The 19,110-nt window shown below is 45.2% G+C and overlaps 1 protein-coding gene across 1 annotated transcript; it reads right to left on the bottom strand.

The window, feature by feature from the left end:
- Positions 1–1,074: 1,074 nt before the first annotated feature.
- LOC4817056 (uncharacterized) lies at positions 1,075–17,388 on the bottom strand. The gene is made up of 9 exons (XM_001356547.4): positions 16,837–17,388; positions 5,547–6,127; positions 4,748–5,483; positions 4,405–4,680; positions 4,122–4,339; positions 2,515–4,056; positions 2,035–2,443; positions 1,808–1,961; positions 1,075–1,737 (listed from the first exon to the last, which is right to left on the bottom strand). Exons 1-9 carry the CDS (start codon positions 16,872–16,874, stop codon positions 1,498–1,500), a joined length of 4,194 nt encoding a protein of 1,397 aa, XP_001356583.3. The 5' UTR covers positions 16,875–17,388; the 3' UTR covers positions 1,075–1,497.
- Between the last annotated feature and the right edge of the window lie 1,722 nt (positions 17,389–19,110).

Genomic DNA, 19,110 nt, shown 5'->3' with positions numbered 1-19,110 from the left:
TTACATCATGATTTTTTGCGAAAATCGTGAAAAAATGGATGTCCCTTTTTCCGATGGCAGTCGATTGGCAGGACTCTCCCGGTCACAAAAAGACATGCCACGCCCCGATCGGCCGCTGGGTAGCCGAGATATAGCCTAAAGAAAAAAACAGTATTATAATTATGTGCAAATCCATATCTTCCGAAAGCTATATCTCAGAAAAAAAGGGCCCGATCGGTGCAGGACCATGTCTCCCAGGATCGCGAGGATCCATACTGTCGAACGGCATCAAAATCTCGACTTCGAAAATGAGGCCGATTTTTGGCAAATTTAATGATGTAACCATCATGATTTTTTGCGAAAATCGTGAAAAAATGGATGTCCCTTTTTCCGATGGCAGTCGATTGGCAGGACTCTCCCGGTCACAAAAAGACATGCCACGCCCCGATCGGCCGCTGGGTAGCCGAGATATAGCCTAAAGATAAAACCAGTATAATAATGATGTGCAAATCCATATCTTCCGAAAGCTATATCTCAGACAAAAAGGGCCCGATCGGTGCAGGACCATGTCTCCCAGGATCGCGAGGATCCATACTGTCGAACGGCATCAAAATCTCGACTTCGAAAATGAGGCCGATTTTTGGCAAATTTAATGATGTAACCATCATGATTTTTTGCGAAAATCGTGAAAAAATGGATGTCCCTTTTTCCGATGGCAGTCGATTGGCAGAACTCTCCCAGTCACAAAAAGATATGCCACGCCCTGATCGGCCGCTGGGTAGCCGAGATATATTCTACAGAAAAACCAGTGTTTTAAGTATTTTCAAAGCCTGTTGGCTCTTGTGGGAGCTATTTCTCGATTAAATAGGTATAGAACGACACGAAGGACATTCTGTCTCAGGTTCGTGAGGATGCAAACTGTCGTCGAATGATAAAAACTAATCAATCAATTATATTTTTTAGGAGTAGAGTGTTTTGTATTCTTCGGAAAATCGAATGGTATGGCAATGCGTCTACAATACGTGGGAGTTTATATATTTATCTCTTACCGATCGTTTGGACAGGACTCATTAGGAGCAGTAGATTGACATTCGATTGTTTAATATATAGTATTGTTTATTAGGCATACATTATGCGTTTATTGTACATACACATATGTTTAGTTGTAAAATAGCAAAACACACATACACGAGTACAAATGCTTGTGAATTAGTTTGTTTTCTTTCGCTTATAATTATTTGAGAGCCTAAAGAGAATTTAACTAAATGGCGAATGCATGCTGCAATTGCCTGATGATAGGGCCGGGCCAGGTGTTTTGTATCTTTCGGTGTGTACATACGGAACAAGCTAGAGTATATATGTATGTATGTATATCTCGTTCATGCATTGGACAAGTCTTTAGGTAAGCAAACATCAAAAGAAACTTATGTACAAACGCAAGAGTTATTTACAAAATGCGCAATTATTTATCGATCCGGGATACTCCTTCCTCACTGTCTGCCTTCTTTCATTTTGCATTTACAAGGAAGCAATGAATGGCGTTAGATCGGGGAACTTGAAGAGGTTCTGGTTGCGCGAACGGGTGACGCGAGGCTGGGCCTGTCCCTGGCGCTGCTGGGGATTGAAACCGCTGGCCTGCTGGCCGGTCAAATAAATGCCGCACTGAGAGTTGCAGACCTCATCGCGAAGAATAGCCTCCTTGGGCCACTGACGGATCAATTGGCCGCAGTCCGTGATACGCAAAGAGGCACATTGAGCCTGAAATGGTACATAAAACAAGGATATGATCAGTAAAATTATCATATCTATGGATATTTCCTGAGGTTACCCCTTCTGAAGAGCACACGCAGCTTGTGCAGGGCGATGGGAAGGCAGATTCACCCACACGCACATTGCGGCTTCCAATCTGACAGCCCTGGACATTCTCACGCCAGGCATTCAAGTCAATCTGAGGCATAGAAGCACAGGGCACTCGTGGATTCCTATAGAAATCAAGAAAAAACAATGAATTTCACATCTTATTAAAGATCTGAAGGATGTATAATGTAAACTTACAAGAAATTGCTGGGCAAGTCGAAGGCAGCACGCTGCATGTCGCCGGTAATCTCCAGGTTCTCGCACACGATCTTGGCCAGAGTCACCTTACGGATCTCAGCCAGCTGAGCTTCCGTAAACTTTACCTCCGGAGCCTGGTTCTCATACCAGAAGCGATCGCATTTGCGCAGCTGCCTGAACTGAATGCCAATGATGCAGGCCAAGGTGGGGCCCACGAGGCCACCCTGCAGCGGACGCTCTGTCATGGCACCGGGGAATAGATCAATGTCGTCAACGCTGGCATAGACCTTCTGGAAGCGGCTGATCACTTCGGTGGGTATTTCGCGGCTCAGATCGTTCCAGTTGGTGGCACGTTTCAGGTTGCACAGAGCGCGATAGTTGTTGTACGATGGAATGCCATGGTCGCGAGCTAAAGAGTAAAGAGTGTGGATGTTCTGTTTAGTTTGAATCTCACATGAAAATCGTCATGCAGCGGCTTACCTCTCTGAATGTTCAGGGCAACCAGATCAATGCCGGAGAATGGAATCTTGCGGTCCTCGAACAGATGGTTGGTCACCTCGCCAGTGATGAATTGATCTAAGGTCTCCATGGGTGTGGCCACCAAGCCACGGAGGATCTCATCGATGAGGCCGGGCTGCAGCAGGGCATCCATGCGGAAGAAGCCATCGCGGAGCAGCAGGGGAGGATCCACGGGCTGGTGCTGGACACTCAACCGTGGAATATGCGGACGCAGCAGGGAGTGTCCAATGCGGAAGGCAGCGGCAGCAAATTCATTGAACACAATAGGGCTGCAGGAGGGATTGTAGTCCTTGTAGTAGCCCTGCGGCAGGAGCTTCAGTCCGTACAGATTGACAGCGTTCCAGCTGAGGATGCGGGGCAGGAACTCATTGAACACGATATGCTGCACCTGGGCACTGACAATACGACGCGTATGGTGGTACAGCTGTTCGCCATTCCAGTGAGGATTCACGCCACGCAGTCCCTCCACAATGCGATTGTGCTCGCGCAGGAAGGCGGTGTGCATGGCCGTGAGTCCTGGCTGCTCGGAGGCACGATCGTCGCCACCAATGAAGCAGAGGCCGCTGCGGGACTTGCACTCGGGATGAGAGTTCGATTGGGGCAGCAGTTCCTTTCCGCGAATCGGATGCACAGTGCTGTTCATGCGGCCGGAGAAGCCACGCAGCTTGTTTGAAACGCAAGTCGATTCGCCATACACCATCGAGGCGTCCAGGAAGTGGGTGTTCTGGTTGATCTGGTCACGGGGTCCCAGCGACTGTTGGCCCGGCAGCGATCTCATCGAGGGGAAGCAGAAGCGCTCACCGCTCGTCACATTCACCTCGGGGTAGTAGAAGTCGCCGGCGGGCACTGGGAAGGGATTGCACTCGGGATGCACCGTCTGGCGGGAGTTGCAAGAGCGGCAGCTGGGGATGGACTCGTGGAAACCCTTGTGAATGGGCGTCAGGGTCAGATCGTGATCCACAAACTGGGCAAACTGCATCACCATCAGGGAGTAGCGTGTGTGCAAGTTGGAGATATCCGGGTGAATCGTGGTCGAAATGGTACGCGGATTGGGCAGAGGCGTTCCAGTCACGCCCGTCACGCGGGGCGCAGAGATGCCGTCCTCGTACTGGGCGGGCAGCAGACGCGAGAAGGTCGTCAGCGACTTGCCCCAGTTGGGATTACGCAGATTGTTGCAGCGGCCGGACAAGGTGCGGAACGGAGAGTTGGCATCGCACTGCTGGGTGGGCTCTGGACAAGTGTCCAGGTGCTTCTGGGCCCCACCAATCAATCCACTAATGTCCACCGTTTGTAGGGTGTCTGTCAACTCGTTCCGGTTGAAGGCATTCTGATTGGGATTGAAGATCTGTCGTTTGCGCCTGGTAATGTGGTTCAGGGTCTTCACAATCTCATTGGAGGCCAGCTCGAAAATCAGCGAGGAGTTGGCCATGTTCAAGGCAGCCAGATTGGCCTTGCTGAACGAGGCGGCTGTGCCATCGGGGGAACGGGCGCTGATGCCACCCCCTGTGGGAGTAAGGAGAGTCGCTGATTAGTTTTATTCTTTAGACAGAGACTAGGCTTAAACGTACTTGTACGCCACACTTCGTATTCGAAGCGTCTGCGCTCTTCCAGTTCCAGCTTGGCGCGCTCCACGGCAGCTTCAATGAGCTCGGGACTTAGTTCGGCGATGGCTTCCTTGGTCTCTGGCTCCACTTCCACATGCTCCACATGCACTTCATCCTCGGCATTCGACTGCCAGGGTTTCAGGTCGAATTTGGGCAGTTGGGCGCAGTCCAGGACAGAGTTCCTGAAGGAGAGAAACAAGAGTTCCAGAGAGAGGGTCCAATTTAGAAGCAGGAGTCTTGTACTCACAGATAGTTATCCTCTAGGATGAAGGCCTTGGACTGGGCTGTGCTCACTTGATGGGAGCCGCACAGCAGACCCGACAGCGACGTCTGACGAATGCTCTTCAGTTGCTCCAAGGAGAAGGATGAAGGCGGGATCTCGTTCTCATACCAGAAGCGATCAGTTTGCTTGATTTTCTCGAATTGCAGGGTCAACAGGCAGCTGATGGTCGGGCCAAAGAGCGCTCCAACAGCAGGCTCCTCCAGGAGAGCGCCCACCAACAGATCCACATCTTCAGCATTTCTAAAAGGCAGAACCAGTTCCGATTAAAAAGGAATCTTTGGTAGAACTTTAAGTGCAGCAAACGTACTGGTAAATGTCGCGCAAATTGGTGATGTACTCCTCCGGAATGTTGGTCACTTGCGAGAGGGTGTCAAAGGTCACATTGGCACCGCCCTGATCGGCATAGCGACGCTCACAGATGTCCAGAGCATGGACATACGAGGCCACACCATGATCCCGGCCACGATGCACGGCCAAGGCCAGCTCGGACCAGCCCTCGGCATTGATTTGGCTTGGGACCAGAGACTTCTGGAGGGCGGCAATCGACAGCAGCTCGTGGGCGGACATCTTCTTGGCCAACATTTCGGGGGGATACAGGCTCCAGAAGGCGGGCATGGCACTGGTGGCAAACTCGTTGTAGATGCCACCGCGCACGGAGCTCGAGTAGTTGGAGGAATGCTTCTCGGCAGTCAGTCTCAGACCCTCCTTGGCAGTTGTCTCCTGTCCCAGGACCAGAGGCAAGAACTCGTTGTAGGTAATGTGCTGGATGGTGGCCGTGATGATGCGTCTGGCCTCCAGGAAGACATCCTCCTCGGACCACTCTGGATTGATGTGCGCCAACTGCTCGCCAATGTTGTTGTGCTGCTGCAGCAGAGCCCGATGCAGGGCTCCCGTGGCACCAGCCACCTGGCAGTAGCGGCAGGACTCCACCTTGACTCCGCCACTGATGTAGGTGCGCAGCTGGTCGAATTCGTGCCGAGTGGATCCGTACAGACCGGAGCCGTCGATGTATGCCGAGGCAATGTTCATCTGCTGGCGCGTGTCTGTGGAAAAGATGATCCGATCCATCAGATGTCTGTCTTGGATTTGATTTGATCTTCACTTACGTTTCTGGCACGCCTCCGAGTCGAATCCTGGCGCCGATCGCTTGTACTCCTTGCAGTCCGGACCAGCCCTCACAAAGCATTGCTGCAGCTCGCTGGGATCCTTCACGGCCGCCTCTCGCTCGCAGCACTTGCCACTGATGGGCAGCTGTCCCACCTCGTACAGATCGTTGGCCAGCAGCTGGCCCCAGGCCGGCAGCATGGCAGTGATGTGCGGATGCCGCAGCTCGCTCTCCACGTGGCGCTGCAGTTGCTCGATCACCAGCTCCGCATCGGGCAGAGCATGAGTGCCCCGCGAGCTGCGCGGCTGGCTAACGCCATCGGCATAGTCGGCCTCGAGCAGGCGCTGGAAGATGTCGCCGCGGGCGCCCCACTTGCGATGCGACACATTGTTGCACTCGCCAGTCGGCTGGCGGTACTTGCTCGGTGGACACACATCGTACTCGCCGGCCACACTAGCCTCGCCGCTCGGGTCGGCATTGCATTGGGTCAGCGAGCGGGCACTTTCCGAATGCAGGGCATTGATGGCCCCATTCTCGAGGTCCTCGGGTATCCGTAGCGTCAGGCTGGGGGCACTGAGGCACCTGGAAAACAAGAGGAGAATGGGATTAAGCTTCAGTCAAAATCATAACAAGTATCCAAACAGATAACAATACATCATCAAACTCCATTAATTATTCAAAATCAACAAACAATATCGTAGGTATCACTTCCTTAGTCAGTAAACAATAGCCTCTGGTAGTAGTTTTCACACTCGAACGTAGTAGCAAACATTTCAGTAGAATGCGCTGATTCACGCCTCAGATTCAAATCTGGCATTCGGCAGAGTATTTCCTTGAACTTCTTGCTTACTCATCCTCGTAATTGCTATCCTGCTGGCTTTACCCACCATCTTGAGCTTGGTGTTTTTCCTACTTTTGTCTGTTATCATATTGTAATTTGGTTTACCCCAAAAGCTTAAGGTATACTCGTATTCCTCGTGCTGTTAATTTTCCGCAACGTCTCCCGTTTCATTCATTCATTCATTGGTGCATTTTCCGGCATTTAATTGCCAGTTTTCTCACATCGGCATCGTTTGCTCAGTTTTGATTAATAATTAAATGAGGCTCATGCCTGAACGAAATCCGAAAACTGAACGGCAACAAAAAACTATGAATATAAATTTTATATATGGGAGGGGGTCTATAGTCTGGCTCCAAGCAATTCTGGCTAACCGGATATGAGAAACCGTCTGTCGAACTAATCAATTTCAAATTATGAACAATGACGGCGTCACCGTTCGAGTGTTCGAGTGCCCCCAAAAGGCTTTGACTGCTTCACTGAATGCCTGAATGCCTGATTGACTGACTGACTGACTGACAGACTGACTGACGACTGCTTGGCCTGTCATTATGGGTTCTCTTCTATAGATTTTGGCCAGCCACTACGCCGCACGTGATGAAGTTTCTTTTGTGCGAGTGCTCGTACTTCCATTGACATTAATTTGCAATTTTATGCTTGAGGTAAAAACTGAAAGATTATGCAACAATCTCTATGCAGCAATCTGTTGGGGGGCTTGAGACTTGAGGCTGGATGTGGGCGTAGAAGATCCGCTTTAGAACCTGCCTAATGAGCTCATTCCAATGCCCCACCGCCGGACGACCCTCCTAGCATACTGGCGTACATAAATATTCCGAATCTTTTGACGCAAAACTGATATCGAAATATATTTAAGCCCGCATCCAGCTGCTGCTCTACTGGTTTCTTATTTAATTAGTTTTGTTTTTACTGCTCTTTTTGGAGTTTTCTGCTAAAAACATTTATGTATTTTGTTTAGCACTCAATTAAGAGTTGAACGTCATTTGTGGTATTTCGTTGGGGAGTTTGAGCGATTTATTCAAGGTTGCTTTTTATGTCTACTGTTATATTTTGGCATTTATCTTTTAAGTCACCGATAGAGCTGGAATTTGGCTATTTCAAATATCTAGCTTTAATTTACGATCTTGTAGCAACGGTTCAAGAGCCACATAAATCAATTTTGTAGCGAAAGGGAGCTATAGGAAATGTTCCAGCGAATGAGTTTTCGATGGTGTATATTTATTTACATAACCATATGGAATTTATAGGCACAGAAATGCAAAAACTACTTGTACCAAGGCTGCCAATCAATATCATTGAATCTCCTATATCATTATAAATACCATTTCATGGATGGGCTTTCCGCGGAATCTATGCCAATGGAACACCCCCTAAAATACACTTGGCATTACATTACAAAATTCCCCCCATTCGATCATCGAACAGTTCTTGCCCAAAAGAAAGGCCTGCCATATAACAGATTACCCAAAAAATAAAATCGCAATGCGATTACCCATTAAACACCTTTGCCAGGTGCGTGGCGGCTGCCCATTGGGGCCAGTCGATGCCATTGGCCAATCCAGACAGCAGGCGGCAATTGCCAATTGGCCCACTGAAGTAATATATTGCCAGGCACGCGGTAATCGGATTTTATTTGTACTTTTGCAGAACTTGACTGCCGTCACGTCGCCGCCGAAAACTTACAAATTGAAAAACTGAACTGAAACTGAAAGCGAAAGCCCAGACAAGTGGGATCGAGGAGGAGCTCTCTGCTCTCGCAATTTACATTTGTTGGTTTATGGTTTTTTTTCTGGGGCTTGGGGCGGGTCCGGGAGGGTCTGTCTGTCTGGTATTTATGTCACCCGCCAGTAAACCTAAAATGCAAAAATGTGTGTCATCGGTGGATCGGTAGGCATCCCATAAAAGCAAACAAAAACGAAACCGCAAATAGAAATGCACGGCGCATGCGGCGTATACGTTATTTAACAGCATTATGCCACCAATAGTTATCATTTCTTCTTTGCTGTTTGTTGTTTGCTGTTTATTGTTTGTTGCTGTATTTCAATTTTTTTTTTAACAATTAAATAAATCAAACTTTGAAAAGGAAAGTTTTCTTTGTCACAATCCATCTGTTGGGAGTTGCTTAACATTAAACGGAAGCAGAGCTTCGTTTGAGCCTCACATTTCGGGGAATTTGTTGGAATGTGATCTTCTCCACTTACTCATGGGGAAATTCTTGAAATTATCAGCGGTTTCTTGAACTTTGTTCCATCAAAAAAGGTGACGGAAACAGCCGGGCTGAGGCAGAGGCGAATATGGAAATCTGTGATCCCAAAAAGGAGAGTTCATGTTTGGGGGATTATACCTCATAAAAATTGCACTTGATTATCGGTCAGATCTAAACCTGATTCGAGGTGATTGAAACTTCCATAAAGTGTTCGGTGTTCGGACACTTATGATTGTTTTTTGAGTGAGTGATTTGATTCAATATAAAAAAATACAGAAATAAAAAACCCCTCCGCATTGTAAGCGAATGAATGCAGGAAGGGGGGAGTATGCATTTTGTTTACAGCATTTTTACAATCGAATCAGTTAGTCATAAGTCGCATCGATCACCAATTACGGAACACGTGAGGCAGGAACAGTAAAAATACCAAATGGCACATGGTATGCAACAGGTCAAACCAGTCAAGAACCAGTCACTTGGGGCAAAGAGCTGACGAACGCGTGCCAGTCCTAAAAATAGTTAACTTTTGTCTGGGAAACAGTTTTTATCTGTTGAGGGGTTGCATAAGCCTCGTCAGCGAACGATCGACAATTGCTTACGATATATCATTGTAAATGGAATTAGTCAATAAGGAGATTGTGCAGCCAATTATGCTGCTTGGAGGATGGGTTTATTTGCATAAATTCCATGAGCGATTTATGTTCGATTTGCAAGTGCTGATAGTACGGTAGCTCACGAATTAATTGTCGGATCGGATAGCATCGTTTAAGGCGGTAAGTGGCCTTAGATAAGGCACCTTCTGCCCTACCCTACCCTACCCACAGCTCAGAGCCCAGAGCTCAAAGCTCACAGCTCAGAGATAAATACTCGCAAGTGGAGGAAATCTCCCATCGAGCACCCGCGCAATATCGCTTTTGCGCAATCAGCGAGCGAACAAACAAAAGACTTGGGCAACAAACTTGACGCGACGCCAATTGCCAAATCATGCAGCAGCAGCAGCAGCTAATAGATACTTTATGGCATATTACTTATGGCTCCAAAGAAGGCTTATACGAGTACAAATGGGTTACTGTGGCACCCGCCTACCATTGCGGAAGCCATCGACTGCCATCGACTTGGTATGCGCATTACTCATTTGACGAGCGTCGTTTCATTATCAACAATTCGTAGCCGCTGCCTGGCCAAATATGCAGACAGACTACTAGCTTTATGCATACATACAGTACATATGTGAAGGTCTGTATAGGTGTACATATGTGCTGGCTAACACCTTTTCATAGGCATCCATGTCTTGCTGCAATTACTCCAAAGGCACGTAGAGTCATCGTCATCGTCATCGTCATGTGACTTTGCACATGATTTCCTACCACCAACACGACGAAAAGCGGGAACACCAACGACAGCAGCAGCCACTACTACTACTTCACAGAAAAAAAGCTCGAAACAAAACAAGAAAGCGAAAGTGATTATGATGATAGTCGAGTCCTGGATACCCTACAGGCAAATGGAAAGTTTTAGCTTCAAAATAAATGATTTCATGGCTTGAAAGCTAACGATAGATATTTGTTCCAAGTTCCTGAAAGTACTTCTTCAAAAGAACTCTAAGATATCTTTGGTATCCAAATGAGCAGAACTCACAGAGTTTGCAGATACTTTCCTACGTATAATTGTTAACATCACTTGTAGTTCCCCTCAAAGACTTCCCCCACAGAACCTCTTTTGTTATCTAACCAAATGAGAAGTTCAAAGTTCTCCAAGCAACAACCTTAGCCAATAAAAAGTTTCTAAGCCAAGCTCAAGTCGAGTACGAGTACCTACCTTAACAACATTATATTATAGGTACCCGTACAGCCAGCAGTTTTTCTGCTGTGCTGCTGCTGCTGCTGCTGCTCATTACAGAGTCTGTTTCTTGGCTCTGGGCATTACACAATGGCCTAGGAGTAGACCCGTCCCAACAAAAGCTAAAAGCTAAAAGGAAATGTTTGTACCCATGATTGAATACAGTACACCCTCATCTGTTTTTTTGTGTTTACTCGGTTGCTCGTCTGCTTTGAGGAGTTGGTTGATGAGGAAACATGCTCTACAAACGAAGCAACTTGAGACCTGCATATGGAAAGATTTCAAGTGCACTTCATTAACATCGTGATCATCATCACCGTCAGCTGCACACATCGATGATCATTTGACATCAACGTCAAATGCAACCCATGTTGCAATTTTTATGTTTTGTAATACTCTTACGATGGGTATCTCTTGGTTTTAAATAAAAATGTTCGAAGAGCAGATACACCTATGTATGTATGTCTACCACAGAATGGATCTATCTGCTAGGGTATCTTGAGCTTCGGCCTCGAGGTTAGCCTTCCTTTCTGGTTTCTTTCTCAGCAACAACGGCAGCATGTCAGTGACGTTCATCGATGTGGCTTCAAATATATGTTACATTGCCAAGATTGTTGTGGTTGCTGTTGAGGTTGTTGTTACTTCAGATGTTGTGGATGTTGCAGTTGTTGTTGTCCCTGTTCGAAGCGAAGCAACAGGCGTGAAGATCATAATTCTATGCATGTGTACGGGTCGCTCGCCTCTCCCTCTCGGCCCGTTGCTTTTTATGGCAAGAAAGTGTAAATGTTGGCCAAGTCACGCGCCTGCCTTCCACACACACTGACACATACACAGCTACAAGATACACAGATACACCTATTTACATCCAAGAAATGCGGGGCGTAACTTTCGTTTTCATTGCGAAAGTGCATACAACTTGATATTGGTAAACAATCCGAAGAGCAGCTTTTGCCCCTCTCTCTCTCTCTCTTTCTGCTGGGGTCTCCCTGTCTCTTTCGAAGAGTACAGGGTGCTGCCTGCATGCAAATCGCTTCGAACCAGTGCGATTTTCTATACTTTACGATCTACTCCGCGATTATACGCCAGTTGGTTACTGCCGCCGCCATCAAGGTCGTGTTGAGGCATTCAGCGTTAAGCAACCAAACGAACCACTGACCTATTTGCCAGGGGAGAAGGCAACTATTTCTGTGGCATATTTGTGCTTACTTTAATCGCCCATAATCGTCGTGTAAAGTACCTTAATTGACAACACACCCAGATGGGTTTTTCAGTGAAAACTGGGAACACCACGCGGAGATAAAACCTCTTTTTTTTTGGTTTGTTTGTTGCTTTTTTGGGGGCCCAATTAAGGTGAAATGTGTGAAAGTGAAACGAGATTTTGGGTATGGAAATTGAGATAAAACCAATATGGCAGATGAATGGAAAGATAATAGGAGCTGTTAAACGAAAAAGGGTACTATACTACACATATGGATACCGAAAAGATCTCCGAGATGTACATAGATACGGCTATTTGTACTCATACTCCTATACAGATGTGAGATTCAATGCAAGCATGACATCAACCTCTGGCTGCAGCAGGCACACCTTCTCTCGATAATTAATCAGAGGAAGGGGTATGGGTAGGGGTACTGGAAGGGGTGGTCTTTTCTTCAGAGAGAAGTCGTGGTTAAACCATCATACGAATGGCAACTTGTTGAGCTGCAGTTGCAGTTGCAGTTCCAGGTGTTGCAGCTGATCATCGGTTGATCGTAGAGTTATTCGGGTCTTCATTTTTGTTAAGTTTTAACTTCATTGGTAATTTTAAGACTAATTTAAGAAGAATATTTGCAATAAAAGTATACATTTTTGTTGAGCATTTACTTTAAATTCCAACCCTTATTGTAATTATCTTTAGCAATTATTTAGTTTGTTAAAATTTCTTTTGTACTTTGAGGATAAGGTATTCAGAATTCCGTTTACCATCTTCAACTTTTTGAAAAACAATGCCCTATACCCTATCCCCCCTCTCATCAAAACCTCTGCAGACAGACGAAGCATCCTCTAAAATTATGTAAAATGAATGAGAGATACCTGCACCTTGAAAAGACGGAAGCCAGAGACAGGTTTCGGCTTGCCAACAACTGTCAAAAATAATATGCTGAAAAGGCTCTTTAGGCTTCAAATGAAGAGGCACAGACACATTAACAAATTTTTAGTTCCGTTTGTGGAAAATACCTAAAAAAAACAACGAAAAAACGACAAGAGAAATACTCAAAAAATGAGGCCCAGTCAAGCCTGTTGGCCACTTCATCCTGTGTGTTCGAACTGAAGTTGAAGTTGATTACGTCGGTTGTCAACTACAAAAACAACAGCAACAACAGAAAATTTCACTTTCGTCTGTTTCGGTATTTTTGCTTTACTTGTTAATGATTTTTGTTTTTGGTTATTTTTGCTTCTGAAGTTTGGTATTTTTGTTTTTTATTTTTTTATTTATTTATATTTTTACCGATGCCTTGTGCCGTTATCTGGAGAGGAAGAAAGAGGAGCCAGTTTCGGGTATTTTATAAATTTCTTTTTAACCCAAATAAACAAGTCGTTAAAAAGATATATGTACTTAAATGTCTATATATATGCGGCATATTTAATGGGTCGTGGAGGGGGAACAAACTGCAGCAGACAATGGCTTTTGGTGCTCTGTTTCTTTGAGATACTTTTTCAGATACGTATCTATCCACTCCAGCTGCTGTGCATATGGCTTGAATTACTTTTATTTTTTTTCGGGGTTGGGGACCCGTTTTGGGACACTTGTATGTAGATATATAATATATAACATCTGTATGTACGATCGCAAAGTGGTCAGACAGGCACTGATCTCGGACAGTCGCAGAAATATTTCTGTGGATTTGTGGAATTGTTGAATTATATTCTTGGTGGAGTAAAACGAGTTGAGCAACGGCTACGGCTATGGCTATGGCTATGGCCTCTTGATTTATTGAATAACTTGGAGTCAGAGCCCAACGACAGAGTTATGCACAATCTCTCAGGGTCAACTGCTACACCACACATCGAGATGTCGAGCTCGATCGCCTTTCACCAGGAAGAACAAACAAAAACTAGAAGAAGAAAAGGAGTCCCTTGTCACATGCCGCAAAGGTTTATTCAACTTTTCACCGGATCAACTTTCAGCGATTAAGCTTCAACTAAACAAACACCAAACGATGATTAATTAGTCAATATATTAGACTCGGACTCAGACTTTGCCGCAGTCTTAGACATACATAAATAAGAAACGTGTCTCACACAGACACGAGAGGGATATATAAATATGATAAATGACAGACAATCGAAAGACGGCCAAAAGTTGCAAATTAAATTAAAAACACACTGAGAAAAGATATATGCCTAAGCTGAGAATTTGGTTTCAATTTCAGCCTTGAACCCCGCGACGTTCTGTTCTGTTGATTACTTATTTATCATCCCACTGTCGGAGCTAATTGATTTTTAAGCAGTTCTTCACACAAAAATAACAACAAATTCTTGACTAATTTCAGATACAAATTAGTTTGCGGCGCCAGTTGGGATGTTTCTTTTTTGGTTTTTGGGATTAATGAACGTCTTCGGGGAGCCTGTTCTGAAATAGATAAATCGCCGCAAGATCATGGGAGTGAGGATCGCATGTAGAGGAAGCTGAGAGTGAAGTTGGGACTCAATGTTTTTGCATTCCATGATCAATTAAGTCATTAAATTTTCCTAAGATCATATAGTTTTATGTTTTATGCTTAGTTCTGGTATCTGATTGAGTGGCTGCCAAAACAAGACTTCATTCAACTTATTGGATTGACAGTTGAAATGATCTCTTTGCTCATACGACACTCATCCTTCACTTCATGGCTTTATATGCCTCTCCTGGGGCACGTGTCGAGGCATATCCCACGCCCACTCCCACTCCCACGCACATCCGGCCTGGCCTTGCCACTGTAGCGGCTCTTACGATTTTCAATTCAAGTTCGTTGCCTAAGTCTTTCGTTTCATTAACCGCCTCCAGACCCACGCGAATGCTCTAGATATATTTCGCTGGCTAAAATCATAATATAATTATGACTATCCATAAATTTAATATTTGGCAAACGTTTGACATCGCCTTGACGTCGACAAAGATGTTCAAAAATGATGTGTATTTTGAGAGTGTTTCGGTAAAACACTTGACACAACTTTTAGCCAGAGTTCTACAACGACAACGACTACAACAACAACTACAACGAGTTGGCTTTAAGTGACTTAAGTGTGTCAACTAGACAATGTCAGCAGCAGCAGCAGCAGCAGCAGCAGAGAGTCAGCAGACGTGCAGAGGCAGAGGCAGCTTCATTGTAAGCCCCATCCAGCACTTGTGCTTAATTTGCCAGAGCTGAGCAATCAAGTTGCTTGGCTGCATTCTGAGCGTCGCCGCATGACTAAGCCAAAGAAGTCACTGGCAGCCACTGGCCAAGGCCCCAGCCTCAGCCCCAGCCCCAGCCCCAGCCTCAACGCCTCACACAGAGAGGTGGCCCCACCAATGTCGCCGCAGACCAGACCAGGCCCCACTCAAAGATCGATGCGATGCGATGCAGGATTATCCAACGCATTGCATAAGCGAGGCGACGCTCCAAAGTCTCGATTTGCATAACTTACACATTGATTAACACAAGAGCGCCAAATTAATGCGATCGACTGACTAGTAGGAGAAAAACTTTCTACACTTAGCAGCCGCCTCTCATAAATTTACCACAAATTTGTTAATTAAAAGTAGGCCCCCATCCCCTTCCCCGTCCCAACCCCACCACGAACGAGAAGAAGATCAACGGAAGCATCAATAAAATTAATTGCAGGCCTACAGCGGCTACGCCTTGGAAATTATGTAAAGTTTTTGGGTTTTGGCTTTTGGGCTGGGATGGGATGGGTTGCCTACGCTGGAAATTATGTCAATGCGGTTAACACAAAAAGAAAAGAAAGACACAGCCACAGACACAGATACAGATACAGAAATAAAAAAGAAGCAGTGAAGAAAAAAAAAAACGCCAGACTGAAAACGAAAATAAAATCATGATTGTGTAACCGTTCCAAAAACCACCTGGCACGACACACAAACATACTACTACTCGTCGTAAAAAGCGAAAAGACTCTTTGTGTGGCAGCTCTGGCAGCGCTGCTGTCTCTTTGGGGATCGCTTTGGCTTTGGCTTTCGGCTTTGGAGACTTTGGCATCTTCCCCCGTGCGAAGAGAGTGAGAGAAATGAAAGTGAAACCTTGTTTAACAAAAAATTGATTTTTCATCGGGTCGCGAGAGTCGCTGAGCAAAGAAATCCAATTCGATTCGATTTGAATCGATTACATGATCGACTGGGAGACTGGGCGACTGGGAGACTGTCTTTGATCACGCCTTGATCAGTGCTATAAATATTTATATCTATTATATTTATATTTATGTGATGATGCAAATTCTTTTCAAAAATACGAGTAGTTTTCATAATTAATACACTGCCCCAAGGACCGGACGAATGGGGAAGTTCCATCGTCGCGACGTGCCATCAGCTGACGCCGACTCTGACTCTGACAATCTTTGACTTCCGTTGACGCTTCTCGCTGACTCGTGATGAGTAGTAGAAAATTGGTGATTAATGATCCTCGGCCCAGCATAAGAGCCGAATTCCGTACAAGCCATAATTTGGCTTAATGGCCATCTGCGTTTTGCCGCGTGTGCACACGCAGTAGGCCTCCTCGGAGCCCCAGCTCTTAGTGCTTCAGGCTAATGCATAAATAAAGCCATAAATGCAGCCAAAAATATGCGACACGAAACATGTTTCAAAGGTCACACATATTTGGCATTAAATAATGTATGAGAAGTATGTTCATAAATTAAGAAATACATGTCCACAAATTTAAAAGTTTTCACCGTATATTAATGCAAACTGTTTGAGTTTTGATATATGAACGAAGTGGAATTCTGGGATCCCAGCAACAAACATGCGAAATATTAGATCAGAAAGAAAAGCGAACGAATCCAACAAGATAAGGAAATTGTGCGTGTGAGCAAGTCGTAATCAACAACGAAAGTTTGAACGGAGAAAAAGCACCGCATAAGGATAAAAGGATAACGATTTCAGAATCACCAGCAAAATCGAACTTTTAGAAATCGAAGTCACAAAAACTCAAAGAATCGCTCAACCAAAAGTACAGAATCTTTATAACATGAAATACTCGACTACCACGAAATTATCACATAATTATCTGAACCACTGGATACAAGGATACATCAAATCAGAAAACATCAATTATAAAGAACGCACAGCACTATTTCAGAAGCAAATAACAATCACAACTTGGATCATACTATCATATAAATAAAAACTATTTAGGGACTGCCAAAACTCACCATAAAATTAAACTAAAAAGCATTTGTTGCTTAGTCATTTCGAAGCAGTCGGTTGCTCCCTTGGCAACACTCTTTTGTGTGTTTGTTTTATGGGATGGTTGGGGATTGGTTTAAATTAAACGACTTAATAATTTATATAGTTAGACTTATTAGCTCTTTGTTAAACAAAATAAATAGATTTAAATTATATTTGGCACGTTTTGCAAATTTGTTGATTGATATTTTTTAAATAAATATTTCTAATTTTGGGATTGGATATTCTTCGAAGGTGAATTTCAGTTGAATTTCGTGATCGCGATCGTGTGGTTTTTGAAAGCACTCGGCGAAGAATTTACCAACGGAGGTGGTCGGACGGAATCGAAGTCGGAGTCGTCTTGCCAAAGAGATTGTAACCGATGATGTATGCTATGATTTGTATCCTTTCGGTAATTAGCATAACGTTGGCAATGCAGAGCACAGCATTGACCCGAATAGCAAAGCGACGAGCCTATTTTGGCCAAAAACGAAGCGACGAAGCGACCAAGCGACCAATCTGGGGTATAACACGTCTGGGGTGCACACGTCTCGATACGAGCGAACGCGCCAACGAACTGACAGACGGAGCTCGAAACTGAAAACGAAAACGACAACGACAGCGAAACCGAAACTGAAACCGAATTGAAAACGAAAATGAAACCAAGACAGTCTCAGATGCTCAGACTCTGTCTTAGACCCAGACTCTGACTCTGACTCTGACTGTGGCAGAAGCAAAAACGTATCTGAAAGCTGCCAGTCCCGGTGGCCGGGCTTAAAAGGCAAAGCACAGAAACGCCAAAACGGATCTGCTGTAAGCCCCCACCGACGGAAAGAGAGCTTCGGCTGAAGCGTCGCGTCGCGTCGCGTCGTCGGCCCAGCAAACCGGTAGAGACATGTCGAAGCTTGCCGGCTCTCTGCCGGTTCTCTCTCTCTCTCTCTGGGCAAACACCAAAGCGTCTCTGTCTCTCCCTCTCTCTCTCTGTGATTCTCTCTGTGTCTCTTTTCAAAGGGGAGAAAGTAAAAGATGATGCGACTGGCATACACTGCGCTACACAGCATGGGACCCCATGGACATTGATACAGATCCACCGTCCACAGACCAGACAAGAAATCAGGCCAAAACTCATGCTTTTGTTTCGCTTTGCGGTCAGAGGCAATTTTTGGCCAATTTTACTTGGCCCACACATACCCACACACACACACACCATCGCTGGTTTTGTTACCTCTTTTTTTTAACACCTTTTGTCTGCACTTTTGATTTCCAAAAGATCAAAAGCATCTTGTGAAAGGAGTCACGCGCTTTGTGTCTCTCTTATTATTTTTGTAATTTGCAAATAAAATACAGAGATTCCACAAAAAAAAGACCGCGAGTGGGGAGTCAAATATTTATTGCTGGCAAAGAGTCGAGAGGAAACAAGTTTCATCTCATTGTGAGACGAGTCTCGAGACGAGACTCCATCTTGCTGTCGGGTCTGCCTCCTGCTGTGATGTAAGCGCCCAAAACCCCATTACCCATACTCAGAGCAGAGCCCAGTCCCACAGCCCAGTCCCAGACCCCATCCCAGTCTCTATTCCAATTCCAGCTGCAAAGGTCTCTCCCCCATTGGGCAATCCATTCAAGTATTCAAGTATCATCTATGAAAAAAGCAAATTAGAAATCGAATGCAACTTATCAGCGAGAGGGCATCCCCCGCCACGACCAGACCCAGACCAGACCCATCTCTTGGGTACATCTCTTGTCGGCCAAGTTAATTATCTGGCCAAACATTTCGATTAGTGTCGAGGCGCTAAAATGCCAAGCAAACAGGGACGACAGGTGGCGCATGTCTGTTGGCCATAAATTGGATGGCTAAATGTCATCAAAAAGAGGCTCAAAACCATCAACCCCCCCTCTCCATACTCCATACTCGTACGAATTCATCAGACACTGGAATTGCTAATCGAAATCAGCCAAAAATATTTAGACCTTCACGCGAACTTACAGCAATATTTTGAGAGTGAAATTTGTCAAGTGATATTGCAGGTTTTGAGGGGTTATATATGTCATTTATAGAGGCACTTCTTCTATAGAAAAAAATGGCACCTCAGCATTATTGATATTTCATAAACATTCGAAGGCTGATTAGCGCCTTCAATTCGTTTGAAATGAGTCATCACATAATCAATTCTGAACAAATTTCTAGGGTACATAAATATGAAATAATCTGAATGGCAATCCCCCAAGTTTTGTAGAGGAAACAATCAACAAGATTTCCTCAG

Source organism: Drosophila pseudoobscura, chromosome 4 (genome assembly GCF_009870125.1).
Source record: "Drosophila pseudoobscura strain MV-25-SWS-2005 chromosome 4, UCI_Dpse_MV25, whole genome shotgun sequence".
Lineage (NCBI taxonomy): Eukaryota > Metazoa > Arthropoda > Insecta > Diptera > Drosophilidae > Drosophila > Drosophila pseudoobscura.
This window is presented reverse-complemented; position numbering and strand designations above follow the sequence as displayed.